The following is a 16,808-nucleotide window of genomic DNA, read 5'->3' as shown; positions in this document are numbered from 1 at the left end:
TTTTGCTTCTTTATAAAGCACTATATTTGACTTGTATGTGTTGATGTTAAGTTCATAGCGAATTTTGCATGTTTTCTGCTAAGTTCAACATATAAGGTGAATTTCACCTTCAGCCGCCTGTGTGAAAAGTCACCGTCATGCTAAGTAGTTTCTGGGTGGTCGAATGGGTAGAAGAGTACATCCACTGGTCTCCATGACATTCTGTATTTTTGTCCATTTTCTAGTCTAGTCCAAAAATATTACACTGTTGAACATTGAAAATATGAGTAGCCTGCAGACTTTCTAAACACATGCCTAGATTATATACTTCAGTGAGTTACAGAGAAAGACTTCCAAGTCCAGCTTGTTTAATTCAAGTAATGTTTTATATTGATATACATCTCATATTTCACAAACACATATGTAGCACCTTGTAAATAGATTTAACCAGTTTTGCCAACAGTAATGCCATACAATCCAGTATACAATTATCTGGATTGTATGTCTGAACCATAGAAAGATAAAGTGCATTTAAAGATTATCATTTCACATTATTTGGGGTTTCCCTTCACATCTTATTACATTTTTTAACAATGTTTTGTGAAAAATAATAATAATAATAATTGACACCAGTATGGCTTTACACTGTTCTTGGTTCTCTACGCAAAAATAGGTTGTAGGTCTGTTCTTATATGGCTGCAGACAGCAGTGAAAAACAGTGCTAAATGCAAATTGCGTACAATGCGATTAACCATGGAATTGTTTGTGCATAATATATGACCTATATGACAAAGACCTACCAATTTTTAAAAGAAAAGAGCCTCTTTCCATATATTGGGCCTCATTCATGAAACTTTAGTTAATATATGAGGAAATTCTGAGTAATTTGCACATAAAATGAACCTTTACGAAAACTCTCCTCCAGATTCACAAACGCCTCATACACCAGTTAAACATGTATATATTGAATTCCAAACAAGCGTAAATATAGTATGCGCGTACACGCTCATTCATAATTAGCATAATCCCCATGAGTTACAACTGCAAATGATGTTGCCAGGAACACTGTGGAAACTAATGGAATTCTTTCTCAGGTTTGGCTCCAGTATTTTGCATAATTGCCACCAAAACATTTTAGCCAGCTAAAAAACACCTGGGTCTCATTTATAAAACTTTGCGTAGATTTCATTCTAAAGTGTACGTACGTAAAAAAGCAAGATTTGCAGATTGCAGATTGTGCATACGTGCTTCTCCACCCTTTCTCCTTCCCGAAATCACCCTATATGGAGCTTACAACACCTATTACTATGCATGACCTCATCTGCATATCATTTGCATGCATATTCCCATCCACGTGACACCATGTTTAACACTGTCACATTACATTGCTGAATATCATTCAATATCCTGTTTATGTTTTAGAATAAATTAATCAAAATATCCATAAAACATAAATAAATAAAGTGTTATTTTAGGCTATATTTCGTTCATTTTAAACACTTCAAATCAAATAAACTTCATGCAGTTTTGCTGATAATGTCCCGGGTCACCTGAGGATTTATGTTTTTAATAAATAGAATGATCGCTAACACCTCGACAAAATCACAGAATTAATTTGTGGGGAAAAACTGAAGACGAAAATGTTATAGTGAACACATGCTTCTTCATGACGGTTTTGTAATGTAATAGTTAGGACTGATGATGAGTAGCGATTGTGCTTCATGACTGTATTTGCAGACGTTGACATTTTAAGATATGATAATGTAGCCTACATTAAGGAAAATATTTTGTTTTTACACCGTGTTGTGCAGTTCTCTAATAAAAGGGTATTTCATGCCATTCTGCGCCATCTCCTCCTGCACTTCCGTTTTAGACTATGTGACTGTAAGGCAGCGATATATTATTTTAATACATTTTGAATTAAGTTTGTATTTTACTAGATGCATATAGCCTAAAACAATTGTGCATGACATCCACAACAGACGTGAATTTGCATCATGGGAGGGGCTTCTGCCAGGCAGCTCGTCTCGCAAAATGGCTGACATAAATTGTGTTAAAATACGGTGAATAAGCTCAATTTGCCGGCTTTAACTAGCTTGTAGTCTCAATAGGGTTAACTTAGGGTGAATTCAGGGTGATTTCACTTTTTTTTTTCCAAGTCATCTCAATGGCAAAAAGTTTCACAATCACCCTATGTATAGCTCAAATTGAAATCCAGATTGTCCGACCTCAATCATTTTCTTCCAAGCAAGATCCTTTTTATAAGCTTAGAAATCGAGATGCACCCAAGTGACAGCAAATCTACTTCGCAGAGTGTAGTCTAGCAACTCTCCATAGACTTGTGAGCTGGAAAAAACAAACTCTGGTCAGGCCAATCACATTGTGTACAGGGTAGGTGGGCGGGGCTTAACATAATGATGGCAAAGTTGTGGAAGTTCCGCGTGCTTCTTGTAAACAAAGAAGCTGGTGAACGGCGGCCTTTTGAATCTGCTTTGGCCGCGACTGTGGAAGACTTGAGTTAATCTTTTCTTTGAGAAAAGAACAAAGAACGGCACTGAAATCATTCTTAAGAAGGGAAGATGTGTTCTGAGTTTTACCGACCAGATACGGCAAAAGTTTAATCGATCAACTAGTTCCGCTTCACGTTGCTCTGGTTAGTTGTTGTGATATCCAATTGCGTGCAGAGGGAATTTGAAAGACAACCGTTTATCCCGCCCCTCGGATTGAGCCCTGTCTATGGTGAGTTCCCAGACTGAACATCTTGATTTGGGTCTGGCTTGTCAGGCTACCTTTTTATTCCTGTTCCTATAAAGTAAGATGTATCGTACAGCTCCGGGTATCCACATATGATTTTGTCTTCGTTGTTACCACTAGAACAAGCTCATGATTGGTTAACGCGGCACAAATATCCACCAAAGTTCAGATTTTTCAACTTGTGCGAATCACGCGTTACGCGTGGCAGAATGTCATTCGTATCTCTGCATTGACTTAATATGTAAATCACTCGCGCTTAACGCTTCATTCGCATCTGGTGTGAATGCACCATGAGACCTGTAAAATGTGCTAACAAAGTAAATAAGGGGACTTTAATTAAACATGCAGTAAAAAAACTAACAAAAAAAAAAAACGGCAAATCAACTCGTGAAATATTATGGTAGGCCTACATAGTGCATCAAAATGCAATGTTATCAGTTTGCCTTAATTAGAACACAGAACATTCAAATGTTTTATGCACCATTTACAAGTGGTAGGTAACAGGTGTACATTTCTTTCGTACCAACTAACATTTTGAAAATACGAACATTTTCGTGAATCCGAAAATTGACGTCAGATCGGCTTTACGAGCCATTTACAGACAAATTTGTTCTGCTCGTGTTTCATGAATGAGGCCCATTGTCTTTGACATCAAGGATTGTGTGCACATCAACATCTGTGGTGTAAATTCATCTGTCATTTTGTAGATAAGGATATATCAAAGTAAGTACCATTGCGTGACACCACAACACAGAGAACTCTACAACAATTTCCCTGCATTTCTTTAAATATCATGATGACATCTGCAAGTCTATTCACCAGGACAGTGATGTACCTTTAACCATGTTAAATCCTCCAGCATGCCCCAGTGTAAGTACAGAATGGAAAGGACAACCATGATGTGCATTATTTGGTGACTATTTAACCAGTAGTCAAACCGACCAGGACTGAAACGCTCAGGCAGACGGGAAACATTTATGAGTCCTCCTAGCAATGCCAGAGCATCCATGGTGAGGTAGAGACGAAGGGAGGCAGGGCTTCCTCTGCCTATGCCAGTTAGCCGCAAAATAAAGAGAATGAAGCGGAAGAACGCCTGCCAGGCGAAAGATTGCAGTCGGTGCACATTATCCCGTGCTGTGACAGCACAGTGAACACCATAGCCAGAGAGGAGGAGATATGCCAACATCGCCACACGACGGGAAGATGGGTAACACAACAAAGTTATGTAAATGATCGGCAGAGCACCTGCAAAAAGAAAAGCACAGAGTGAATGAAACTTGGGCCTTTAAAGGGGTAGTTCACCCAAAAATGAAAATTCTGTCATCATTTACTCAATCAGTCAATCAACTTTATTGCAGCTTCACAGTGTTAAACAGAACAATATTGTAACAAAATTTGATTAGGATAGTTTATAGAATTAAATATGACCTAATTAATACATTTAATTTGTATATTTAGTTGAATAACTTGGATCATAATTTTAGTGTCCCCAACTGAGCAAGCCAAGCCAAAGGCGACAGTGGCAAGGAACCAAAACTCCATCAGGGCATGATGGAGAAAAATAAACCTTGGGAGAAACCAGACTCAGTCGGGGTGCCAGTTCTCCTCTGACCTATTATCAAACAGTGTATGATTATTATTCTGCCAACCCTGCAAGTCATAAATCATATTAGGTATTCGAAATTTTGGGTATTACGCAAGAGAAGGGTTCATTAAGGATAGCGCGTCGATTACACAAGAATATGAACACTTGAAAGATCGGAATTATTGCGCCGGAAACGGGTTTATTGAGGATGACGTGCCGGTGACGCAAATTCAGAGGAGACACCAATTGACATGGTCTCAGCAGAAACTCCAGAATGCGCTGGTCATGTCCAGAGATGCAGGTCCACCATCCGATCCGGACACGGCCTGGATCCGGCCGACTGTATTAAACCTCAGGATAAACAGAGAGACTAACATTAATGTAGATGCCAATCTTTTTATGATGTAACAAGTACATCAGGTGTTATGGGCAGTGTTCCCGGTTCCGGCTGACCTAGTTAATGCAGCCTAAAAATCAGCCAATTGGTCTGAATAAAGAAAGTAAAAAAAAAAAAAATTCTATGTGTATGCCATAGTAAAGAGATGCGATTTTAGTCTTGATTTAAACTGACAGAGTGTGTCTGCCTCCTGAACAATGCTAGGAAGACTGTTCCAGAGTTTAGGGGCTAAATAGGAAAATGATCGACCGCCTGCAGTTGATTTAGATATTCTAGGTATTATCAACTGGCCAGAGTTTTGAGACCGCAATAGATGTGATGGAGTATATTGTGTTAAGAGTTCGCTTAAGTACTGGGGAGCTAAACCATTTAGTGTTTTGTAAGTAATAAGCAAAATTTTAAAATGTATGCGATGTTTAATAGGGAGCTTGTGCAGTGTTGACAGAACTGGACTAATATGATCATACTTCCTGGTTCTAGTAAGAACTCGAGCTGCTGCATTTTGGACCAGCTGGAGTTTGTTTATTAAGCGAGTCGGGCAACCACCCAGTAGAGCATTACAATAATCTAGCCTTGACCTCATGAACGCATGAACTAACTGTTCAGCATTTTGCATTGAAAGCATGTGCCGTAATTTAGATATATTTTTAAGATGGCAGTTTTACAGATGCTAGAAACTTGGCTTTCAAATGAAAGATTGATACTCACCCTCAAGTTGTTCCAAACTTGTAAGAATTTCTTCTGCTGAACACAAAAGAAGATATTTTGAAGAATGTTTGTAACAAAGCAGATAGAGCAACCATTGACTACCATACTATTTGTTTTCCCTACTGTGGTAGTCAATGGTTGCTCTATCTGCTTTGTTACAAACATTCTTCAAAATATCTTCTTGTGTGTTCAGCAGAACAAATACATTCTTAAAGGTTAGAAACAAATTCAGGGTGAGTAAATGATGACAGAATTTTCATGTTTGGGTGAACTATCCCTTTAAAGAAGCAACGATTAGTAGAAGAATTTATCAATACATCCTAAAAAAAAAAATACAGGTTCTAAAAAGGGTTTTGCAGTAAGAAGAACTATTATTATTTTTTCCCACATTCTTTCTTAATGTGAAGAAATTGTTTACACAATGGAATTGATGTTATTCATGCCCTTCACGAAACAATAGATGGCAATAAAGAACCTTTATTTTTAAGAGTGTAAAACAGACTCCGCCTCACAGGAAGTTGAATTGGAATTGGAATGACAGGAAGAGGAATTCAATTCATGACAATTCAAAGAAATTCCACAGTCACACAACAGAAAGAATGTGTTGAATCTCACATACATTCAGTGTTAGGAAGGTTACTTTGGAAATGTAATTGCTTACTGTTATAAGTTACCCATACATCGTAAATGTAGTTTGGATTACTTTATCAATGCAACGCAATTTCCTTTTAATGAACTAATGAACTAAAGTAACTAATTGAATTACATATTTTACCTCAGTATTACAACTAAATTAAATAACATTATTTTGGTAATTTAATAACAATTTTATTACATGTAACTCTCTACACTGTAGACAATATTACACACTATCTACTTAAAAAATATATATATATATTACACATAATATTTAAGTTAGTGTTAGGTTTTTTATCTTCCTGAATAAATTTAGTAAAATTCCCTAAATTAGCACATGTCTAGCACATGATAAATTGAATATTATTAGTGGAATGTCAATGTACTTTTTAAAATTATGTTGAAAAAAAGGTATGAATTAGAGTAAATGTAAATGACCTGTTAATATTTGCTGCTAGAACAATCAATCTTTTTATAGCACTAGCATTAACAAAGTTATTGCTCATTGAGAAATGCAACAGGTTTTATAATAATGAAAATGCTTGCAGTTTTTCACATTACAACCTAAGCTCTACTCTTCTACTCAATGGTAATGGCAAAACTTCAACATACCAAAAACTCTTTCAAATGTCAATCATAAATGAACATTAAACATTATCAGATGTTCCCTTCACTCAAAAACACATAAAATAACACTTCATTTCAATATTTACTCTTCATTTCCAGCCATATGCAAAGCATGCAGTGAGCTAATAATGGTGTCTCTAAATAAAACTGCGTGATTGAGCTAATTCTCTTAAAATAAATAGGTAACTTTATTTTCCCTAATTTTATCATCTTAATTGGTTCTTTAATTCAAACCTCAAAATTGCTTACATTTTCTTAAGAAAATTAGGAAAATGTATCTCTTGGTTTTATTAGTGCAATGTTCTCATTATTTTCTATACAGCACTGAACCACAATTTTATTAAGAAAATATACACACTATTTTTAACTATCACCTTCAATTATTTTGTGAAAATTACAAGACCCATTATTATTATTATTTTGTTTTTTACAGTGTAGTCACTCCTCAACCCTGCATACATTTTTTTCTAAAATATAGATAATGATCAAATTCTTGAAATAAATTACCCCCTCCGTGTTGTTTAATTAGTTGTGTTACAATGCTATTTTCATGTCAAATAACACAAAGTCATTGTAAATGCAGTTATTATTTATTCCAATGCAAAACTCACTGAGCAACAATGCTGCATCTAATTCTCAATAGCTCCTCCAATGTTCCATCATTGAGTCTGCACCGTTCTGGTCTGAAGATCTTTCCTGCAACACTAAAGATTCTCTCAACAGATGCAGATGAAGCTGCTATGGCAAGATGGACATGTCTATTAATTTCTTTGAATTTTTCTTGAATTTCAATTCTGCTTCCTTTAATTCGAATTGCAATTCTAAATCAAATGTTTTGACATCAATTCAAATTCAATTCAAATTCAAGAATTGAATTGGAATTTAGGAGTCATTCTCAATTCAATTCTGAATTGTGCCTGGTGTAAAACACCAAAGAGATTATTGAAAATTAAAAACGAAATTATTATTAGAGTACAAAATTAGTACCCAAACAGAAATGTGCATTAATAATGAATGGGATTTAAAAAAACTAAAACTCATTAATTCGAAAGTCACAAATTTATGCTGGTGCATTACACCGGTGCTGTTTATGTCTATGCCGTTTGTTGAGGTGCTTCATTCGCACCAATAAAAATCATACTGTCTGATACACTCCCTATCCCCTACATGGCACACAATTTGCCATTCACCATATAGAAAAAAGTACATGTGTGAATGTGAGTATAGCATACTGTATACACTGATCAGGCGTACAATTATGACCACTGAGAGGTGAAGTGAATACCACTGATTATCTCTTCATCACAGAACCTATTAGTGGGTGGGATATAGGCAGCAATTGAACATTTTTGTCCTCAAAGTGGATGTGTTAAAAGCAGGAAAAATGGGTAACCTTAGGGATTTGAGCGAGTTTGACAAGGGCTAAATTGTGATGGCTAGATGACTGAATCAGAGCATCTCCAAAACTGCAGCTCTTGCGGGATGTTCCTGGTCTGCAGTGGTCAGTATCTATCAAAAGTAGTCCAAGAAATAAATAGTGGTGTACCGGCGACAGGGTCGTGCGGCCAAGGCTTATTGATGTACTTGGGGAGCGAATGCTGGCATGTGTGGTCCGATGAAACAAGCGAGCTACTGTAGCTCAAATTGCTCAAGAAGTTAATGCTGGTTCTGAAAGAAAGGTGTCAGAATACACAGTGCATTACAGTTTGTTGTGTATGGGGCTGCACCTGTCCATCACCAAAAGCATCCAATATTGGGCATGTGGCCTGGGTGGCCTGGCATGATGAATCATATTTTCTTTTACATCATATGGCTGGCCGGGTATGCGTCAATTACTTGGGGAACACATGGCGCCAGGATGGACTATTACTTTTACATGTAACATCTACCTAAGCATTGTTCCAGACCATGTACACCATGTACCACCCCACAACAATGCCTAGTCTACCCTGGTAAGTCTACCCTGTCGCCGGTTGATCACCGCTTGAACCACTTTTGATAGCTACTGAACACTATCCATAAGAGCTGCAGTTTTGGAGATTTTGGAGTCAAATTTTCTCAAATCCTTACGCTTGTCCATTTTTCCTGCTTCTAACATCAATTTTGAGGGAAAAATGTTCACTTGCAGCCTAATATACCCCACCCACTAACAGGTGCCGTGATGAAGAGATAATCAGTGTTATTCACTTCACCTGTCATAATGTTATGCCTTATTGGTATATACAGTGGGGCAAAAAAGTATTTAGTCAGCCACCAATTGTGAAAGTTCTCCCACTTAAAAAGATGAAAAAAGGCCTGTAATTTTCATCATAGGGACACTTCAACTATGAGAGACAGAATTTGAAAAAGAAAATCAAGTTGTCAGATTTTTAAAGATTTTATTTGCAAATGATGGTGGAAAATACGTTTTTGGTCAATAACAAAAGTTAATCTCAATACTTTGTTATATACCCTATGTTGGCAATGAAAGAGGTCAAACATTTTCTGTAAGTCGCCACAAGGTTTTTACACACTGTTGCTGGTAGTTTGGCCCATTCCTCCATGCAGATCTCCTCTAGAGCATTTATGTTTTGGGGCTGTTGCTGGGCAACACAGATTTTCATCTCCCTCTAAAGAATTTCTATGGGGTTGAGATCTGGAGACTGGCTTGGCCACTTCAGGACCTTGAAATACTTCTTACGAAGCCACTCCTTTGTTGCCCGGGCGTTGTGTTTTGGATCATTGTCATGCTGAAAGACGTTTCAAATTCAATTCCCTTGCTGATGGAAGGAGGTTTTTACTCAAAATGTCACGATACATGGCCCCATTTATTCTCTCCTTTACACGGATCAGTCGTCCTGGTCCCTTTGCAGAAAAACAGCCACAAAGCATGATGTTTCCATCCCCATTCTTCACATTGGGTATGTTGCAACTTAGCATTCACTCTCCTCCAAACATGACAAGTTGAGATTTTACCAAAAAGTTCTATTTTGGTTTCATCTGACATTCCCTCAATCCTCTACCGGATCATCCAAAGGCTCTCTAGCAAACTTCAGACGGGCCCAGACATGTACTAGCTTAAACAGGGGGACATGTCTGGCATTGCAGGATTTAAATCCCTGGTGGCGTAGTGTGTTACTGATGGTAGCCTTTGTTACTTTGGTCCCAGCTCTCTGCAGGTCATTCACTAGGTGTGGTTCTGGGATTTTTGCTCACTGTTCTTGTGATTATTTTGACACCGCAGGGTGAGATCTTGCGTGGAACCTGAGATCGATGGAGATTATCAGTGGTCTTGTATGTCTTCCATTTTCGAATAATTGCCCCCACAGTTGATTTCTTCACACCAAACTGCTTACCTATTGCAGATTCAGCCTTCCCAGCCTGGTGCAGGTCTCCAATTTTGTTTCTGGTTTCCTTTAACAGTTCTTTGGTCTTGGCCATAGTGTAGTTTGGAGTCTGACTGTTTAAAGACAGTTGTGGACAGGTGTCTTTTATACTGATAATGAGTTCAAACAGGTGTTATTAATACAGGTAATGAGTGGTGGACAGAGGAGTCTCTTAAAGAAGAAGTTACAGGTCTGTGAGAGCCAGAAATCTTGCTTTTTTGTAGGTGACCAAATAATTATTTTCCACCATAATTTGCAAATAATTTCTTTAAAAATCAGACCATTTGTGATTTTCTGGATTTTTTCTCTCTCAATCTGTCTCTCATAGTCGAAGTGTAGCCTACATATGATTAAAATTACAGGCCTATAACAGACATCTCTTACATCTCTGCTAGCTAAGATCACCAAATGAGCAATGCCTTCTTCCACAATCAGGCATAAAGTCACTCTCCAAAACTTTCACCCTCTCTGTTTCTCTCTGGAGGATTTAGCTGCCATCCTCCACCTGCACCATTGTGACCATAACATCTTTCAAGAAGCGGCTGAAGACACACCTCTTCTACCAACACTTCACCACCCCACACTCTTAAACCAATGTACTTTCACACAAACACACAAATTCTTCTCTAGCTTGACTCCTTTTCTATTTGTCAAATAAACCTGTCATAGCATTATGAATTCAGTTGTCTCCTTGACAAATTGCTTTTGCTTCTCTCTTGTAAATCGCTGACTTGCTAAACTCAAACGTAAATTTAATTCTAAATTTGGTAGGCACTCACCAAGAGTGTTGACAAGACAGACACCAACCATGTCGAAGCACAGCAGTGTGTCATAAATAGGTGCTCCACCCTCATGGTTCATGAAGAGATGGTAGAGGACAGAGCAAACGGTGGGAGAAAGACAAGCCAGATAATGCACCACACCAATCCACCACTCATCGACTTCAGCCCATGGAATACTCACAGGCAAAAACAGCAAAAAACAGAAGAAGGGGATACCTGATGGACATGAAGAAGAGAATGTGTTACCATTTGGCAGAACCTGATCAACATCAGTATTGATCCTGGAACAACATTCCAATCAACCAATCAGATTTGATGGACAAGTTTATGGTTTATGCTTATACAATCAGGGTAAGGTGCAACCAGTGTTTTAGTTGTTCAGAGAGGGTTGAGTCCAAGTTCAATACCAATACCTGAGAAAATCCATAAACAACATTAGAACTTAATTTGATTACATTTTAGTTACGGAGGGCATGTACAGAGTGACTGCAGAAAAATTGCTGCCTTTTTAAAGCAATGTGCCGTTGGGAGAGAGGGCGGGACGGCCTTCTGTCAGACATTTTTTGGGGGAGATGCTCAGTGTTGATTCGTATCTGTATTCATATTATTATTTAATTAATCAAGATTTGGTTTCCTCTGTGATGTTTTTGTCCTACTTTGTAAACAGTAAATATATTAAAATGACACCGTTGAGACAAATAATGTAGTAACGTGACTTTCTGGAAAGCGGGATCACTACAGGTTGATGGCAGTTGGATACCGCGCAAAATATAAAAGCAGGCGGGTCACAGGTGTGAGAGAGATTAGAGCCTAGGTGGGAATCTTCGCACTAACTTTAGTCTCAAGTCATGCGCAGTTGTGCACAAAAAAAATAAATTGCGAATCATTTTTGATCAATTATTAACATACAGTTATAACCATTAAATATTTTGAAAAAAAAGTCCAATTCCTAATATTTTCGAGTCAATGCCAAGTCCAAATGCACACAAAAACTAAGATGAAATTCTGATAGTTTGTCATGTAAAGTATAGAGCACTATGTATATGCATATAAATATCAGTTGTCGCCCAATAATGTGTCTTAGTAAATTGAAATTTGTAGATTATGTATTAGTAAAATGATATCTGTAGTTTTCTGGGGGGCAAAACATATAATGTAATGCAATATAAAATGATGATTTAGAGATGTATTATATTGTATCATATTTGATTGATTTTAATACTCAAAAAAAGATGTATGGATAATAAAGCAAACCTTCAGTCCAGTGTGTGATCATCTTGGATTACTAACCATGTAGAAGTTATTTTTAGGTTTAAATTATAAAAATCAGATTTCACAGCAAAGAGACATGTAGAATTATACTAAAATGCCTTTTACTTTTGCAAATTTTGTTGATCATTTTTATATATTCCTTAGAAATCTACGTATGAAATATGATACAGTAGGCTTTTTATTTCACAAGGTTAACATGTCTTTTTAACATGAACACATAAAATGCTTTAAAATGCGTTACTTCTTAATTCTGTAGTCTAATACATTTCCAAAGAAAATCCATTACAAAATTCTAAAAACTTTTTAGTTTCTTTTAACTAGAGTTTTTAATACACTTTTACTGGTCACAGCAATTACACATCATCACTTCCGAGACAGCAATTCTCTAACGAGGATTAGATGTAATCCCACGTAATGCTATTTATGCACCCTTCTGAAGAGGGTTACTGAGTGAACCGTGGAGAAAGTAGCCCTAAATTACATGTTCAGAAGTTCCCCCTCCTTTGTGAAAGCCACAGGATTTCCCCAGCTTGTTTCAGTAACTCTCCCATCAGTGGGATAATGCACACATTATAAATTGAATTTAACATGCACAAAATTCCTTTACAGCTCCATTAGTTTACAGTAGCCCATATGTTAAACAATTTCTAGACGTTGCGGTACAAATCACCAAGTTTTTGTTCCCCATACCATGTGTATAGATGTTCCCAAATTCGTTGTGCAGATAGAACAAACTTCGCAGACAGTCTCTGTAAGTGGATATAGGCCGGTATCCCGCCAGGACATACTTGTTGAACTGAAGATGTGGTGGTGAATTCTTAAAATCCAGAAGTTTTGGCCCAGTAAAAAAATCCATTGCAGAAAAAGTAAAATATGCTCGGATGTCCTTGACCAACTTCATCTTCCTTTGGGAGGAAAGCCTTAATTTCTTCAAATGTCTTAAATCAAGCTATACATGCATAGTCAGCTAGTTTTAGCTAACTAGCTAGTTTTAGCGAACTAGTGATTGTTAAATTTACTTTCTTACACCAGATACCCATTGTCTCGAAAGTACTGACAGAACTGCAGCAACGTGTTGCTTGTAGAGAAGCTGTGGGTCAATTTACTGCTACTTAGTGTCATAGCCAATCAGCAGGCAGTGGTCAGGCTAAGCAGAGGTCAGCTCATGGAAGATTACAGTTCCTTAAGTACAAACACTAGCCTGCTGGTAGACTTCGACACATCTGCTTTTCCTTTCTTATTACTGGCATTTTTAAAAAAAAAAAACTGTCAATATGATAATCTCATGACATTTTTAACCTACCCTATATAAAGTTCAGGGAAAACTGGATTTAAATGAGAGTTGGATTTAAAGTTTATTTGCATTTATTTAAAACCATACATTTATTTAATACATAGCCTTGCCACGGGAAATTAAAAAGAAATAAATAACAGTGGCTTCTAGAAAAAGAAAACATAAACATAAAACGAAAACTTAAAATACAAGAAACATTTTTGTGGAATTATGGAATTAAAAAACAAAGAAATGGAAAAAAAGATATGTTTGTTAAATAATTATGTTTAATCTAAAATGTTTGTACAAGCAGCTGTTTCTTTTAATGGCAAGGCAACAAATATAAACAATACATTTAAATACAAGGAGAGCAAAAGACTAAAATAAAATGACAGAAAATGTACAACATTCATTCACAGAAACATTGTGTAAAAAAAAAGAAAAAAAAGAAAAGAGAAATCAAGTAAAGATACACATTCTTGCAGCATGAACATCCAGCTCAAAATTATCCTAAGAAAAAAAGGGAGTTATAAGTTAGAAAAATGCCACATTATTATTATTCTTATGATTTAAGTTTTATTAATGTTAACTGTGTATACATATTAATTACCTTGGTATTTATTTCCAAAGAATCCACTCAATTTGTATTTGCCTTCGTTTCCTGTTAAAAAGAATACACAAAGTTAAGAAATACAGCTATTTACATTAAGGTATTTTTTTGTGTGTGTGTTTTATTTTGATAGAATAGGTGTCATGCATTAAATTGGTGTAATTTAAAGGTGCATTAGGCAATTTCTGAAAAATATGTTGATATTTAAAAATCACCAAAACAAAAACGCCCCTAATCAAAAGGATCACACTCCTAACTTGATAGCTCTGCCTCTGAATTCAGAAAGACATTAGGCAGCACAGGCACCTCCCCCTCATGAGTGGACACACCCCTTTCTGTTGATTGGCTGATTTACTGTTTTCTTGCACCCGCCTGGTCCCGATAAATGTATAACCAGGACCGCCTGCTATGTTTGTGTTCACATCCACTTTCACCCACTCCCGCAGACTCTATCTCACAGTTTGTGAAAAATGTACACATATACTCAGACTAAATATTAGTTCAAGTTAAGCTGCAGAATAACAGACTTTAAAAATGATTGTGTTTAAATAAGATGAAATAACCAATGCTAAACCAAAACACCACACATGACAAAAACATTGGCTAGGCCAGTGGTTCTCAAACCTGTCCTAGGGACCCCTCACCATTGCACATTTTGCATGTTCCCTCATCAAACAAAACCAATTCAAGTCTTGCAGTCTCTACTAATGAGCTGATGATTTGAATCAGGTGTGTTAGATGAGGGAGACATGCAAAATGTGCACTGGTTGGGGGTCCCCAGGACAGGTTTGAGAACCACTGGGCTAGGCTATTTTTTTATATTAGCATTATAAAACATCATCTGAAGGAGGGAACGGAGACATATGTCGGACGTCACCGATGAATTGGGGATCATTTCAGAGAGCCGTTCCCTCTTTCAGGGAATGAGGGTTACCATACATAAGCGAGACTTTCCCTTTTAGTCAGTCAATTTAATATACTTCAGACGTCACCGAAGTATTGGTACTACCATTTCCAGCACCCCGTGAGCCCCTCAGACTGCGGAAGCCACATCATGCCCGGAGGGAGTAACCATGTGGAGAATACACGTATAGACTGGCCGTGGGCCATGAGTCCCAGGGGTGGCCCCGGCCATTGTAGGCGGGGGAGCAACACCTGACTGAGACACGAGAGCTGGCTCTGCCGAGGGAAAGACACAGGCTCGCCGTAGGGAGCTGTACCGTGGAAGAATACACATATGGGACCGCCCTGGGGGTCAAAACATATGGAAGCCAGCCTAACACAAGTTCCACCAATGCATACGAGTGTAGGACCTGATGTTGGATGCTCTGTCACGTCCGACTGTCGCGGATTGCGGAGGACTCGACAGTGTTCGCCATTCTGGGGAACTCGACTGGAGCATATGGGGAAGGGAGTGGTGCAGCAAGCCAACACTTAGAAGTGTTACTTACTATAAGTGAGCACACAGGAAGATACCGGCACTACACGCAGGCTATAGAATCTAGCGAACATCTTGGGTGTTGCCCAGCCCGATATCTGTCAGCGAGGTGCCACGAGCCAATGCCCAGGAGGAGGCCACACCCCTGGTGGAGTGGGCTCTAACCCCAGGCAGGGTACATCTTAGGATTTATAGGGCAAGACGATGGCATCCACAATCCAGTGGGCCATCCTCTGCTGGCCTTCATAACAGACTAAGAGCTGCTCTGAGGCCCTGAAGTTTTGCGTTCTGTCCAAGTCCGCAGGTTATGGACAGGACAGAAAAAAGTTAGGGCTGGGTCTGCCTCCTCCGAAGGAAGTGCTTGCAAGTTTACCACCTGGTCCCGGAAGAGAGTGGTAGGAACCTTGGGCACATATCCGGCTCAGGATCATGGGAGAGTTATCCGGCCTGAATTCCAGGCACGATTCGTTGACCAAAAATGCAGGTCCCTTAACCTCTTGATAGACCCCAATGCAGTAAGGAGTAGTCTTCAGAGGCAGGATTTTTAACTCTGCTGACTGCAAAGACTCAAAGGGAGGTCTCTCAGCACCAGAGACAGGTCCCAAGAGGGTAGGAAGGAGGACGAGGCGGATTCAATCTCCTCACCACCCTCAGGAACCTGATGATCAGGTTATGCTTCCCTAAGGACTTTCCACCTACTAAATCATGATTAGCGGCGATAGCGTGATGATAGCTTTTTCTCCAACCCAACTTGTAGGAAGGAAAGCACGGCACTGACCGAACATCTTCAGGAGTCTTGCATAGAGATGCCTCGTAGAGGGCGCTCTAGCGGAAGAGATGGTGTCTACCACAGTCTGTGGTAGGCCACCTAGAACCTCCACGTCCTGTCCAGGGACCAGACATGGTGTTTCTAGAGGTCTGAACACGAGTACCAGGTGGGTGCCCTGTCTCTGAGTCAGGAGGTCCTTCCTCAGGAGGTCCTTCCTCAGAGGAATGGGCCAAGGAGGTGCTGTTGCGAGAAGCACTAGTTCCAGGAACCAAGTTCTGTTGGGCCAATGCTGAGCGACCAACAGAACGTGCTCCTCATCCACTCTGACCTTGCAGAGTGTCTGTGCTAGAAGGCTTACTGGGGGAAAGCATACTTGCATAGGCCACCGGAGCCAGCTGTGTGCCAGGGCATCCGAGCCGAGGGTCCCCATGGTCAGGGAATAGATAAAATGTATATGGCCCGTGTCCGGGCGGCAAACAGGTCTCCTTGTGCGGTCCTGGAGTGGCTCCATATTAGCTGGACCACCTGGGAATAGAGTCTCCACTCTCCCAAAGCACTAGCTGTCGCGAGAGCTCATCGGCGCCACGATTGAGCAGGCCCGGAATGTGAATGG

At 38.9% G+C, this 16,808-nt stretch overlaps 2 protein-coding genes across 2 annotated transcripts in view; both read right to left on the bottom strand.

Annotated features, from left to right (window-relative positions):
* Positions 1-3,544: 3,544 nt before the first annotated feature.
* paqr4b (progestin and adipoQ receptor family member IVb) lies at positions 3,545-13,015 on the bottom strand. Its single transcript, XM_067430151.1, has 3 exons — positions 12,796-13,015; positions 10,831-11,049; positions 3,545-3,978 (listed from the first exon to the last, which is right to left on the bottom strand). Exons 1-3 carry the CDS (start codon positions 13,004-13,006, stop codon positions 3,545-3,547), a joined length of 864 nt encoding a protein of 287 aa, XP_067286252.1. The 5' UTR covers positions 13,007-13,015.
* Positions 13,016-13,546: 531 nt separating this feature from the next.
* The window catches only part of cmn (calymmin), a 35,834-nt gene continuing 32,572 nt past the window's right edge, over positions 13,547-16,808 (bottom strand). The window contains exons 37-38 of the mRNA XM_067430665.1: positions 13,989-14,039; positions 13,547-13,888 (exon numbers count right to left, since the gene is read on the bottom strand). Of these exons, the coding sequence (XP_067286766.1) occupies positions 13,884-13,888; positions 13,989-14,039 (56 nt within the window). The 3' untranslated portion in view covers positions 13,547-13,883. The remainder of the gene's footprint in view (positions 13,889-13,988; positions 14,040-16,808) is intronic.

This window comes from Pseudorasbora parva, chromosome 21, assembly GCF_024679245.1.
Source record: "Pseudorasbora parva isolate DD20220531a chromosome 21, ASM2467924v1, whole genome shotgun sequence".
Lineage (NCBI taxonomy): Eukaryota > Metazoa > Chordata > Actinopteri > Cypriniformes > Gobionidae > Pseudorasbora > Pseudorasbora parva.
Note: the sequence above shows the minus strand (reverse complement) of the source record. Positions and strands in the feature narration are given on the sequence as shown.

Coding starts and splice junctions, on each gene's coding strand:
- paqr4b (XM_067430151.1), bottom strand. CDS start 13,006: ATGAAGTTGGTCAAGGACATCCGAGCATATTTTACTTTTTCTGCAATG. Junction 11,050..12,795: donor TGGGAACATCTATACACATG/GTATGGGGAACA, acceptor CATGTCCATCAG/GTATCCCCTTCTTCTGTTTT. Junction 3,979..10,830: donor CTGTCTTGTCAACACTCTTG/GTGAGTGCCTAC, acceptor TTCTTTTTGCAG/GTGCTCTGCCGATCATTTAC.